At 42.2% G+C, this 12,849-nt stretch overlaps 1 protein-coding gene across 5 annotated transcripts in view; it reads left to right on the top strand.

The window, feature by feature from the left end:
- The window catches only part of DLC1 (DLC1 Rho GTPase activating protein), a 387,690-nt gene extending 378,852 nt beyond the window's left edge, over positions 1-8,838 (top strand). For 4 of the 5 annotated variants that reach the window (XM_065899878.1, XM_065899879.1, XM_065899880.1 and 1 more), the window contains 7 exons: positions 44-242; positions 1,913-2,126; positions 3,890-4,004; positions 5,616-5,834; positions 6,637-6,854; positions 7,584-7,757; positions 8,494-8,838. In XM_065899878.1, coding sequence (XP_065755950.1) covers positions 44-242; positions 1,913-2,126; positions 3,890-4,004; positions 5,616-5,834; positions 6,637-6,854; positions 7,584-7,757; positions 8,494-8,614 — 1,260 coding nt within the window. In that variant the 3' untranslated portion in view covers positions 8,615-8,838. The remainder of the gene's footprint in view (positions 1-43; positions 243-1,912; positions 2,127-3,889; positions 4,005-5,615; positions 5,835-6,636; positions 6,855-7,583; positions 7,758-8,493) is intronic. The other variant, XM_065899881.1, reaches the window with a different exon arrangement.
- Positions 8,839-12,849: the final 4,011 nt, after the last annotated feature.

Genomic DNA, 12,849 nt, shown 5'->3' with positions numbered 1-12,849 from the left:
TGCAGTGAAAAAACGCTTAATGTTTTTTTTTTTTTTACAATAGGTTGGACTCTTCAGAAAATCAGGTGTCAAATCCCGGATTCAGGCTCTGCGCCAGATGAATGAAAGCGCCATAGATTGTGTCAACTATGAGGGGCAGTCTGCTTATGATGTGGCAGACATGTTGAAGCAGTATTTTCGAGATCTTCCTGAGCCACTAATGACGAACAAACTCTCGGAAACCTTTCTGCAGATCTACCAATGTAAGTGTTCTTTGATCTTGACGTTCGTCGTTGGCAGTGGGGAAAAGTGGGGTCAGCTGAAACCTGTAGCTCCTTTGAAGTCATTCTCTTGGACCTACATGATGATCTCTTAGAAATACGTCATCGATTTCTTTCTTCCTTGCCTTCTTGTTTGTGGAACAGGTTTCTGTGTACCTGTTGAATAATGCAAAAATAAATATCCCTCGTCATCATTCTCTAATTACCGAAGCAACTGTGCATTTTTACATTCTGATCCAGCAGCTCGTTTTTTTCATTCGTTTCCAGAACAGTGGTATCTAAGATACTTAAAAGAGCAGATTCCGAGATCCCTCTCTCCGCCTTGTCTGTAGGCATTTCAGTTGCTTCGCATTTCTCTAGCAGGGCCTGTTGTGTTTAAAGTTTCACAGGTGTCTGTGTGTTTTACCTTGCTGTAAAACGAATAAATAATCTTTTTCTGCTATTCATCTCAGCTTCTACCAGAAATACTTGGGAAAACAATACCCATGCCCATCTCACTTTTAAGTAAAGCTTAAAGCAAACAGTGGTCTGAATTAATGATCAAGATCAGGATTATAGCTTCTGCAGCCTGGTGTTTTTCTTTGGCTCGGTGTGTTATTACAGCAATGTAATTTAAAAGCAGCTTCTCTCAGTGCTTGAATTGTCTTTAGAACTGGCACGTGGGACTTTATTTTATGAGAAATGGAGTTGGTCTGGATTATTTCATTATTTGTTTCGTCCTTTCAGATTTTATGAAAACACAGGTCACATTTCCCCCACCAAGGTATTTGTTATGTATTGTAACCATGGAGCTGTTTAATCAGTTTGTCCTATGGAGCTGCGTTTGAGTGACTTCAGTTTTCCACCACACGACTTTTAAAAGAAAAATTTGCCTAGTAAAGGAGACCTGAAAGTCGTGTTCCACATTTTCTACGTGTATTATTTTATTTATTTATATATAATACATTATAATTGTATTATACATACATATTATATAATGTTATAATACATTACATTATATTGTTATATTATTTATATTATATATTTTTTATGGGTTTATTTCTCAAGCCCTCTCAGTAGGGCTTTCTAAAACTTAAAGAAATTACTAGTTAAACATATCTGTTGTTTAAATGGAATATTTTAGCAGCTTCCTTTCCCCACTTAAAGAATGAACAGATCAGTTGAAATTGGGAGAGTCCGCTGAGATGCTGAACATTTTGTAGTCAAGGTGAAGAAATCTCGGTTCTCATCCTCTTGTATGTCTTTGATAAGATTTCTCGTTGAAACTAAAGTATAGCCTATAATGTTCAGTAATTAAGAATGGTAAACTAGGAGTTTCAAAAAAGTACTTAGAAAAGAAAGAACCGTAAAGAACTGTAAAGTAAGAGAAGAGCAGGCATCATCTGGAGCTGCACTTTGAGGTGGATTCAGGAGTACATTGGCGTTGTGGGGTTTTAAGACTTGTAACTCCTCCACAGGCAGGAAGTCCTTGAGGGTAGTGACGCTGGTGGCCATCCCTAATTTCTTCCGTATTAACCTCAAGTACACTTTTTGCAAGTGCTTGTTCAGTGCTGGGCTGAGGTCTTTGATGCCGCTATTTGCTTTGGGACGTTTCCTTTTGAGCGTACATGGAAAATCACTGGGTTGATGTGGTAAACGCGGGTGTCGTGCAGATGTGCCCAAGGACCAGCGCCTCCAGGCGATCAAGGCCGCCATCATGCTCCTGCCTGACGAGAACAGGGAGGTCCTGCAGACGCTCCTCTACTTCCTGAGCGATGTCACAGCAGCTGTGAAGGAGAACCAGATGACTCCCACCAACTTGGCCGTGTGCTTGGCGCCTTCCCTCTTCCACCTCAACACCCTCAAGAGAGAGAATTCCTCTCCAAGGTACGGGTCCAGCGAGCTGCGCACGTGCACGGCGAGACGCGCACGCGTGGTGTTGAGACGCACACGTGCATGGTGAGACACGCACGCGCATGCTCCGTTCTTTAGACAGAAGAAGCCTCCGTTTCCTTGTAGGGCTGTCCCTGTGTTTTTGTTGGGTTCATACCCGAATCCAGCAAAAAGGAGTTTCTGCCTTGTGCTGCTTCCATTCTTTCTTCTCGGCCCTGGGGGCGTGACTTCCTAGACAATCTAGTTTCAACCAGGTTTTGAGAGAGATGTGCATTACTGCTTTGCCGTGGCAGGTGTTTTCCCTGATCCTCCCTCCAGTGCTCTCTGTAACATTGTCATCATACTTTCTGCCGGCAAACAGACAAGAGAGTTTACAGACCTCAAAAACTGGATGGGGGACGAGAGCCCTGCTGCCTTGGCTTCTGCATAAATAAAACCAAGCTGCCTTGGCTTCTTCAGCAGAACCAAGCTGCCGGCCTGTGTGGGAAAGTTGAAAGGAGCTGGATCTGAAATGACTAAGGATGATGTTGAGCCTCAAAGTTAAGACTCAGCTGAGCCAATTGTTGCAAAGTTTCTCCTTGTCTTCGATGTAGACAAGATCGAAGTGACTGTGGAACATAACAGAGGCTCTTTTGCTCAGCACTTACTCTGTCCCCAGCATGGGGCTACACCCTGGACATTGATTATCTCCTTTAATCCTCATAACAATCGTAGGAGGTGAAGCTCCTGTTAGTATCTATTTTACACATGAGGCAAGACTGCAGGGCAGGTCACTTAAGTAAGTATTGAATAACTTGCCTATGCTGATAGGAAAAAATGGCAGAACCTGTTGGATCATCTTACTTATTTGAATATTGCGTATAAAGGCCTCATGGTGAAGTGTCACTAACCCCTTTCTCCTAAATTCATCCTGCCGATCCTTTTCCTCAGCTGTAAAGGAACTTGACAAATATTTCTCAGCTGTAGGCGTGAGGCCTGGTTGTGCTAGTGAAGTTAGCTTTGCTTCTGAAAGCCATACAATGCTTAATTAACTAGTTCTGTGTTTAATGGGATAGAGAGCTAGAGGTGAGCAGAAGAGAGAGATTAGATAAGATTAAGACAAAAGCTCTAGGAAACAATAGACTTTTCTCTCACTGACAAGAGGGGCTCCTGTTTATTTACACTGGAAGGAATGATCCTGTTTAGCCCCTTGACAAGTGCCTGCCACCCACATACTCCTCCAAGCTGCCTTTCCTTCCTGCCACCCCACACGGTATAGACCTTACAAGCTGCCCTGTTTAAATAGGAACCTATTTAACGTGATGGTTTTAAATAACCTAGATTTCATCGGAGACAGTCTCTTCCATGTTTTCTGTGCATCGTTGATACAACTGAGAAATTCTAGTGACCAAAGTAAAGCTTTCCTTAACCACTTAATGACAAATAGCCTCCAGTGAAAGTCTTTTTCTCTCCTTTAGGTTTCCTCGAATAACACATTGATTAAAATATATAAATATTTCGGGGCTTCCCTGGTGGCACAGTGGTTGAGAGTCCACCTGCCGATGCAGGGGACGTGGGTTCGTGCCCCGGTCCGGGAGGATCCCACATGTCACGGAGCGGCTGGGCCCGCGAGCCATGGCCGCTGGGCCTGCGTGTCCGGAGCCTGTGCTCTGCAACGGGAGAGGCCACAGCAGTGAGAGGCCCACGGACCGCAAAAAAAAAATATATATATATATATATATATTTGAATCTTTCCCTTCCCTTATTTCTCTCTCTAGGGTAATGCAAAGAAAACAAAGCTTGGGAAAACCAGATCAGAAAGATTTGAATGAAAATCTTGCTGCCACTCAAGGGCTAGCCCATATGATTGCTGAGTGCAAGAAGCTTTTCCAGGTAAGGAGACGGGAAGTTTTGTTATTTGTCAAGGATGATGTAAATGAGGACAAAATCCTGGGCACCATACTTGTTCACATCTTTTTTTTTTTTTGGCCGCACTGTGCGGCAGGCGGAATCTTAGTTCCCCAACGAGGGACTGAACCTGTACCACCTGCATTGAGAGAGTGGAGTCTTAGCCACTGGACCGCCAGGGAAGCCCCAGCTTGTTCACATCTTAACCAAAAGGTCTTTTCCACAGCTGAAGAGTATATATGTCGTCTGAGAATGTCTTATTTATATATTTTATAATGTATAAGCTCATTAGAGCTAATATGTTAATGAACTTGCCTACCTCCATACCCCTTTACTTAGAAAGCAGAAGTAACAAGTTATCTGAAATAAATTCTGTATCTGAGATGCAGCCGCTATGGAAAACAGTATGGCCATTCCTTAAAAAATTAAAAATAGAACTACCTTAGGATCCAGCAATTCCATTCCTGAGTATATCCAAAGAAAACAAAAGCACTAATTCAAAAAGATAAATGCACCCCAATGGTCATAGCATTATTTACAGTAGCCAATGGAAGCAACCTAAGTGTCCATCAACAGATGAATGGATAAAGAAGATGTGATGGGGAGGGGGTATGTGTGTATAAAATGAAATACTACTCAGCCATTAAAATAAAAGAATGAGGGGCTCCCCTGGTGGCGCAGTGGTTGAGAGTCCGCCTGCCGATGCAGGGGACACGGGTTCGTGCCCCGGTCCGGGAGGATCCCACGTGCCGCGGAGCGGCTGGGCCCATGAGCCATGGCCACTGAGCCTGCGCGTCCGGAGCCTGTGCTCCGCAACGGGAGAGGCCACAACAGTGAGAGGCCCGCGTACCGCAAAAATAAATTAATTAATTAATTAATTAAATTTAATTTAAAATAAATAAATAAAAGAATGAAATTTTGAATTTTACCATTTGCAACAGTAGGGATGGACCTGGAGGGTATTATGCTTAGTGAAATAAGTCAGGCAGGGGAAAACAAGTACTGTATGTTATTGCATACATGTGGAATCTAAAAAAATAAGACAAAGAATGAATATAACAAAACAGAAACAGACTCACAGGAATAGAGAACAAACTAGTGGCTTGAAAGGTAAGAGGGGTGTGGGGGGCAAGGGGATTAAGAGGTACAGACTACTGTGTATAAAATAAATAAGCCACAGGATATATTGTACAGCACAGGGAATATAGCCCATATTTTACAATAACTTTAAATGGAGCATAATCTATAAAGTTTTTGGATCGCTGTGTTGTACACTTGAAACTACTGTCATATTGTAAATCAACTAACTGTACTTCAATTTAAAAAAATCTGTCTTCGTCAACGTACACCCTATTTTAATCACTTACTCTCCTACTGTAACTTTCTAAAGAAGAGGACCTCAGACAAAAATAAGCTTTCTAGGCACCTTTATGAAGGTGATCTGCTTGCGTCCTCACGATACCACATGAGGTCGGCAGGGACACTCCTCCATCTGTTGGAAGCGGGGGGGACTGGACTGCTTGCACTGCCTTGAGGATCTTGCCGCTTCCTCTGATGGGCAACAAGCCTCCTTTATGTCTCTCATGTCCCTCCCAGGTTCCTGAGGAAATGAGCCGATGTCGAAATTCCTACACCGAACAAGAGCTGAAGCCACTTACCCTAGAAGCGTTGGGACGCCTTTGTAATGATGAGTCAGCCAGCTACCAACACTTCCTCCAGGACTGCGTGGACAGCCTGTTTAAAGAGGTCAAAGAGAAATTCAAAGGCTGGGTCAGCTACTCTACATCTGAGCAGGCTGAGCTATCCTATAAGAAGGTATGTCGTCTCCCCGTTGTCAGCCATTTGAATTCTAGTGGTCAGGACTTGGGTTCATCAGAGACGAGATACCCTTTTGCCAACACAGTTCTCCTTTGGCATCTGTCACCCATTCCCTTCCTTATAGAACTAGGCAGCCAGGTGATCCATATCCCCCAGGTAAGAGTGGAAACCAGTTCAGTGAGGAATAGTACTCATTGAACATGTGTCAGGGGAATCAAAATATCTAATGAAATCCTTTGGTTCCACAGAAACACACTAGAATTCCCTGGAATGTTTTACTAATGGTATGGGGCCTTTGGGCATTTTGCGACGTGCTTAGATATTTCCATCATTTGATTGGAATCCCCTTGGGCTCTCTCCTGTTCTCAGTCACTCTTCTCTTGGCCCTTTAATGAGCAGGGAGTGCTGGGTGGGTGGGTGGTTAACCTGAAAGCCCCTTAAGGGCAGAGGCATCCTGTATTGCTTTGCATGATAGGTGCATGGAGGTATTTGTTGATTTGTCTCTACCACCTTGAGTAGAAACAATGAGAACAGTCGGATGGCCATGCAGGCTTGGGAGTGCAGATAAATCTTAGTTTTATTACATTGACCCTAATATGGGTCCCAGGAAAACAGATATAACCGGAGGTGACGCCAGCAGTACTATTGGCTTTCTGGCCTGATCTTGAATGTACTTGCGGTCAGCAGCCTATTAAAGCCAGAAATAAACATTAGGACGACGTACCCAGCTAGTAGTTTGCCTTCAGAGACTAGGTGTGTGGGAATTGTCTCAGCACTGAGGAGTACATCCTCTTTTCAGGTGAGTGAAGGACCCCCTCTAAGGCTTTGGAGGGCAACCACTGAAGTCCCTGCATCGCCTGAGGAAATCTTAAAGCGCCTACTTAAAGAGCAGCACCTCTGGGACGTGGACTTGTTGGATTCAAAAGTGATTGAGATCCTGGACAGCCAAACTGAAATTTACCAGTATGTCCAAAACAGTATGGCACCCCATCCTGCTCGGGACTACGTTGTTCTGAGGTGAGAGCTTCCGGATTGATTATTGCGGCAAGGAAGAGCTTCTGTGGCACTGAATGTTATAAGATGCTAACACTATTTAAAATAGAACGTTTGCTTCCAGAAAAGCGTTGAACCCTTCCAAATATGAAAAATATATCCTCATTTATTCCAACAGTGTGTCCATCCCTGAAAATGGTTTGAACTCGTTTGGAATCGAGCTCAGAAAGAGAGGCACATTCCATTGAACGTGTTCACTGGTAGCTGATTTTTGCCCCCTTTAGGATAGATTTTCTCGTTAGAAACAGCTAGTGAATGCAGAAGCCAGGAAGTAACATTTGGGTCCCAAGTGAGCTGTGGTTAAAGCTGATTCATATGTGATTCATAAATTCTCTGAAGATGTTATTGAAAGAAGAATTCCAAAAATCTTTGAGGAAATGTCACATCATTAGTCCAGAACTTCTCCAACAGACTAACATTTGGATGTCCATGTTCTAATACATTTGTGAAATATAAAAAGGGTTTTCAGACCCACTTCAGATTGGTCCTCTTTCCAAGAACTGACTGTGAGCTTAAATACCACTGCAGAAGGGGCTCTGTTGAAGTTAGGCATTCAGGAGTCCTTGCACAAGGATGGATGCACGGCGTGGCCCCCATCCTGCCCTTCAGCTGCCTTCTCTAAGAGTGAGGCCCCGTTTTAAACTCGGCTTCCAGGAAACTCCATTTTTTCCCCCTCTCGTTTTGTCCCTACAGAACATGGAGGACTAATTTACCCAAGGGAGCTTGTGCCCTTTTACTCACCTCCGTGGATCACGACCGGGCCCCTGTGGTGGGAGTGAGGGTCAATGTGCTCCTGGCCAGGTATCTAATCGAACCCTGCGGGTCAGGGAAATCCAAACTCACCTACATGTGCAGAGCTGACTTAAGGTATGTTCTAGTGCTGATTTTTTTTTTTTTTTTTGACATCTTGAGTGAATACATCCCTGCATCTTGGATGCTCTGTGAAGAGCGGTGCTTATAAAGTAACTCCTTCATGTTTCTTGGTCCTCTGGGTACCACTTACTAATTTCCACCCCTTAGGGAATATGGTACTAAAGCAATGTGGATGTGGTGGTTCTGCCATGAACTTAAAGCCACAGGAAATGAGAGTTCGAATTAGCAATCAGATGTTTCTCATTGTATATTCAAAGAGGTTTGAATAATGTGACATGCCCTTTTAGTAATTAATTAGACCTATACTTTGTGCCATAGATCAGTGCGAATTCTTATCAGGAAATGAACGAAATGCAGCAATACCAACAAGAAAAATCAAACCTCTAAAAACTTTCCGAAGTGGCTCTCCTGTTAAATAAATCCTCATTTGAAGTCTTTACAGCTCCGTGCTGCAAGTATCTGTATGGTCTGTTCTTGTTCTGCACGCCAGAGCTTTCTTTCCTGAACAGTTTCACTCAGTATCCGCACTCAGTATGTTGTTCCTTGAGAAACTTCTGGTTCCAAAAGTGTAATGGAGGTGCCAGCAGATTACTTTGGAATAGTAAAGAGGGATCTTTACTCGCACATTTTGCTGATCAAGAAATAGAAGTATATTCAGAACTCCCTTCAGCTGATTCAGGGTTTTCCAACTCGAATAATTTATTTGCGTTTCCTTTCCTGTCTGTCGTAGGGGCCACATGCCAGAGTGGTACACGAAATCTTTTGGACATTTGTGTGCGGCTGAAGTTGTAAAGATCCGAGACTCCTTCAGTAATCAGAGCACTGAAACCAAAGACACCAAATCTAGGTGATTCCCGAAGCATGTCCATTATCTGGGCCTTTGTTTCTAGAACCCTTGCCAGTCCTTGGAAGATTGGGTTCAGTGTCTGATCCTGAAACGAAACTACAAGATGCAGTGTGGGAATTGACTATAGTGATTTGATACATTTTTAAAGCTGCTTTCTATTCGTTTAAGGTCTGTATTATGGACCTTGACTGGAATATATGACTGTGCAAAAAAAAAAAAAAAAAAAAAGGTATTCCTATTCGAATTGCTTCTGAGAAGCAAAACTATAAATACATTAGGGAAGATAATGAAGAGACGTCATTCTCTTGCGATGTCGGTGTCTGTGTACGTGTACCTATGTCATTTTCTTTGCAGTGTGTGGAGGGACTGGTGTATCCACTGGAATAGTTGGTCCTCTTTGACATATTTTCTCGCTGAGAAGAGCAAAGAAAGGTTTGCACAGAGGGGTGTGTGTATGTGTGTTTGTTGCTAGTCGAATGGCATAGATGTGTAAGTTGGGCTACAGTGTCTGGCACACTGAGACACCTCCAAGAAGGATCTTGATGCAACAGGTTCAGTTTAACCTGGAATATCTGACTACCCATGGAATTATCCAGAAAGTGAACCCATTTATTTTGGGGTGTCAGACAACCCACCCTTGTCTGTTGTTGTTTTTTTTTCCTGAGTTAGTAAACACTTTCCGTCTCCACCAACCTCTTCTTTACCTTAAAAGTGATTGTAATAAATTTACTTGGATAGCCCATTTTAAACACAGTTTGTCTCTAGACCTGATTGCAGATAGCAAAGTTGTTTTTATCCAGTACAGGTGAATTCAGGGATGGAAATTCCCCCTTGCTAGCTCCAAAGCACAGTTTTGTTTTTTGGTTTTTAAGTTGAGATGTGAAAACTGAGCACTCTTAACATCTACTCCTGAATCAAATATCAACACCTTTTACGTGTCCGCAAATTCTTTGCATTTCCACGTTAGGAGAAACTCTTTAAGGCACTATGTATGGGAACACAGGAAACTGTGTCCCAAGGAAACCCTTGTAAATTTAACCCAATCACAAAAGTTGCTTGTTGTTATGGTTATTAACAGCATTTTTGAAAGCCGCATATGTTAATTGGATTTGTCCTTCTCAGCAAATAGGGGTTTTTTTAAAATTTTGTTTTTCCTACATTTCTTTTTCTTCTCCTTTATGAACCCCCTGGAAATATATTTTAGTAGTAATGGAAAGTAGTAATCACAGTAAAAAACAAACGAACAATCAAAAACACACTAGTGCAGGGCTTTGGAAGGGTGGTCTTTATACAGGTTTTACTGTAACGGTAAAGGTTGGCTCAAAAGACAGTATTAGTGAATTTATTTTATATGGATCAAAAGTGAATAATGTATGAATGAGAGTTGTAAGAAGGACTTTTATTTTGTTATAATTTAGTTACCATTGTCAGTGTTATTTCAAAGGTTCTTTGAAGAATTAGGGGGCAGGGGACAGATCAGAGTTTAATTTGAGTATTTTGGATATTAGCGTGCCTCATGAAGATATACTTGTATATTCAACTTTAATGGCTTTGAGATTTGTAAGAGTATATGTTGTATATACCATTCTATTAAGAAACATGTACGCCTACCTGTCCACTGTGCTTTCCAACACAGATAAAGCATGATAAAGATTATTATTTAAAATATACTTGTATTTATACCTCAGATATTCTTTTGGATTTTGTACCTCAAGGCTTTTTTGGTTTGTTTTTTTTTTGTTTGTTTTTTGCTAATGTAAATACCCTTTACATGAATACAGTCTAAGTGAAAAAAAAAGTAAATAAGAGGTTTATAACTTGCTCTATATCTGTACAGAATATAATCAATAAGTGCACTATTAAATGTTTAAAGTAAGGGAAACGTCTGGCCTGCTTTCCACTGTATCACATCTCACTCCCACCCGTAAAGCCACAGATGGCAAGGCATACCATCCTAGCATCAACTAAAATGAAAATACGGATTTGCTACAGGAAAAATCGGACTGCAAATCATTCCAAGGCCAAACTGCAACTGAGCCACTCACTAACAAACAGGAAACCCTGGTGAAGGTTCAGGAAGCACAGAGATGCTCTCCAAACAAAGGTCTCGAGGAAACGATACTGAGAAAGTTACAAGAATAAGCAACAGCAACTGAAAGATGCTCGTAAGCAAAGCCAAGGTCACCGATTCATTCCACAAAAGGTCTCTTTCCCACTGTTTTCCCACTGTTTGGCTTTCCTGTTGAAAGGATTCCTTACATATTTGACCAGAGGAGAATGTGAAGGATGTGAACATTTTCAAGAACTCTGCTTTAAGCCACCTAAAGTGATATCGCCACAACTTACTAATTGTGACTAATTGCCTAGGTTGTAAGCTCTCTGAGAGCAGGGCTCTTCTACACGTCTTTATAATCCCCTACAGCAGCTTTCAGTGTTTTGTACTTGTAGGCACCTAATAAATTTATTATTTGCCAAATGGAATTGATTGAATCAGCGTCTGTTATTTGAAAAGGAAGAGAAGCTAGGATGCTGTCTGTCTTAAGTCCTCACTTTGGTTCATCAGTGCCCATTTTGAGATGGCAGAGACTGGAACTTGTTAAACCTAGTGAAACCTTAAAGTTCAAAAACGGGCGAAGATGACATAGATATTCTACAGAGATGCTCTGGATTCTAAATTAGAGAGTTCTTTGTGCTGGAATTTCAACCAGTCTCATTCCTCCGATACAATGTGATATGCATCTTAGATTTGATTTTGACAAATACTCACTCTGGGCATAGTAAAGGAGAAAAACCAATCTCGATATAATTTTTTTAAAACACACATACAGACCAAAGCCTTTTTTATTTACTTCTGCCTCCAGTCCTGGTTTCCTCAGAGCCATATAAAATGGAAAATCAAAATGTCTGAAATACCTAATAATTCAGTTGTTTGCACAGCTCTGGAGTCATGAGTTAGTAATAGGCTACATGTGGTTACCAGGATGGAAGAGATGCTCTCACGGGCACCCAGGTAGATTCAGATTGCTTTTGTCACGACCCATTTTCCTATTTACCTCATTTAGTCAGTTATTCCAACACCTATTTATATTTAACTCACACAGTGCTCAGACCTGAAGATTCCAAAGCCCTGAAAATCTGCTCTCAGAGATACTAAGATAGAAATGATAACGCCCCATAGCACCCTGCCTACCAATTTACAGATGGCATAACTTGGAAGATTCTAACAAAATTAAATGGATTCTTAAGAGGGTTTGTTTTTTTCTTTCCCCTCCCAGGGCTAAGGGGAACAGCTGAGATTTTGGGAAAGTAAAAACTGAGGAAAAACTAGGGAAGATAATCCATATCGGTGCTTTTCCAGCACCACTGGTTAGGGGTGTGTGTGTGTCCGGGGAAAAACAAAGGCAGTAGAGAGGTGTGTGGGATGTTATAGTTACGCTCATGGGTCTTTATGCCACCTTTGTCCACTTTTCACACGCTTAATCCTCACACGCACCCCACAAAGCATAGGTATTATCCTTCTAAGGACTATGGCTATGACTTAGTGACGCATTAAGGTGCCCAGAGCCAGAAAGAGGAGCTGAAATTCCAGCTCAGTACCTCTACCCCAGACCGTCTCCCATCTGCCGATCTTTCTCTAATCCGGAGGCAAACTCACAGTAAGGGCCGATTCACTCACGTTGCATCAGCATCAGAATTGGGAAGAATGCAAGGAAAAGGAAGATCCATAGCAAAATAACCACATTAGTCAAGGTTGCCAAGAAATTATTCTGTCACCCGATTACTGAGTTGCTTAAGGAGAAATTAAGGAGGTCAAGATAAAGGTGAGGCAAAAGTTTTGTTTCAGGTTGAAAGAATTTGTGGTTCTGTTTGCAAATTGAATACGTGATTTGCAGTGTACCGAGACTCCAGGGATGCCTCCCTGTGAGGCATAGGACCTGCTCCTCCCCACTCGCAAGCGCAGAACGATCTGCCGTGTGGTCAGATTGCAACCCACCCAACCCGTCTGAGCTTGCATTGCTTCATGGATACAAGGGGCATAACTACTTACAGGCTTCTTAAGCTGCAGCCCAGGACCAGAAGGCCGGTCCTGTGACTTTCTGCAATTCGTCGTGATGCCCACCACGCAAGGACATCATGAAGTGCAACTGACATATTTGTGAAGGTGCTTTGAAAACCAAGAGCTATTGGAAGGTAAAGGAGCCTTCATGAAAGCAAAGTGGAATTTAGCCCAAATGCTTT

The sequence above is a fragment of the Phocoena phocoena genome, chromosome 21 (genome assembly GCF_963924675.1).
Source record: "Phocoena phocoena chromosome 21, mPhoPho1.1, whole genome shotgun sequence".
Taxonomy (NCBI): domain Eukaryota; kingdom Metazoa; phylum Chordata; class Mammalia; order Artiodactyla; family Phocoenidae; genus Phocoena; species Phocoena phocoena.
Note: the sequence above shows the minus strand (reverse complement) of the source record. Positions and strands in the feature narration are given on the sequence as shown.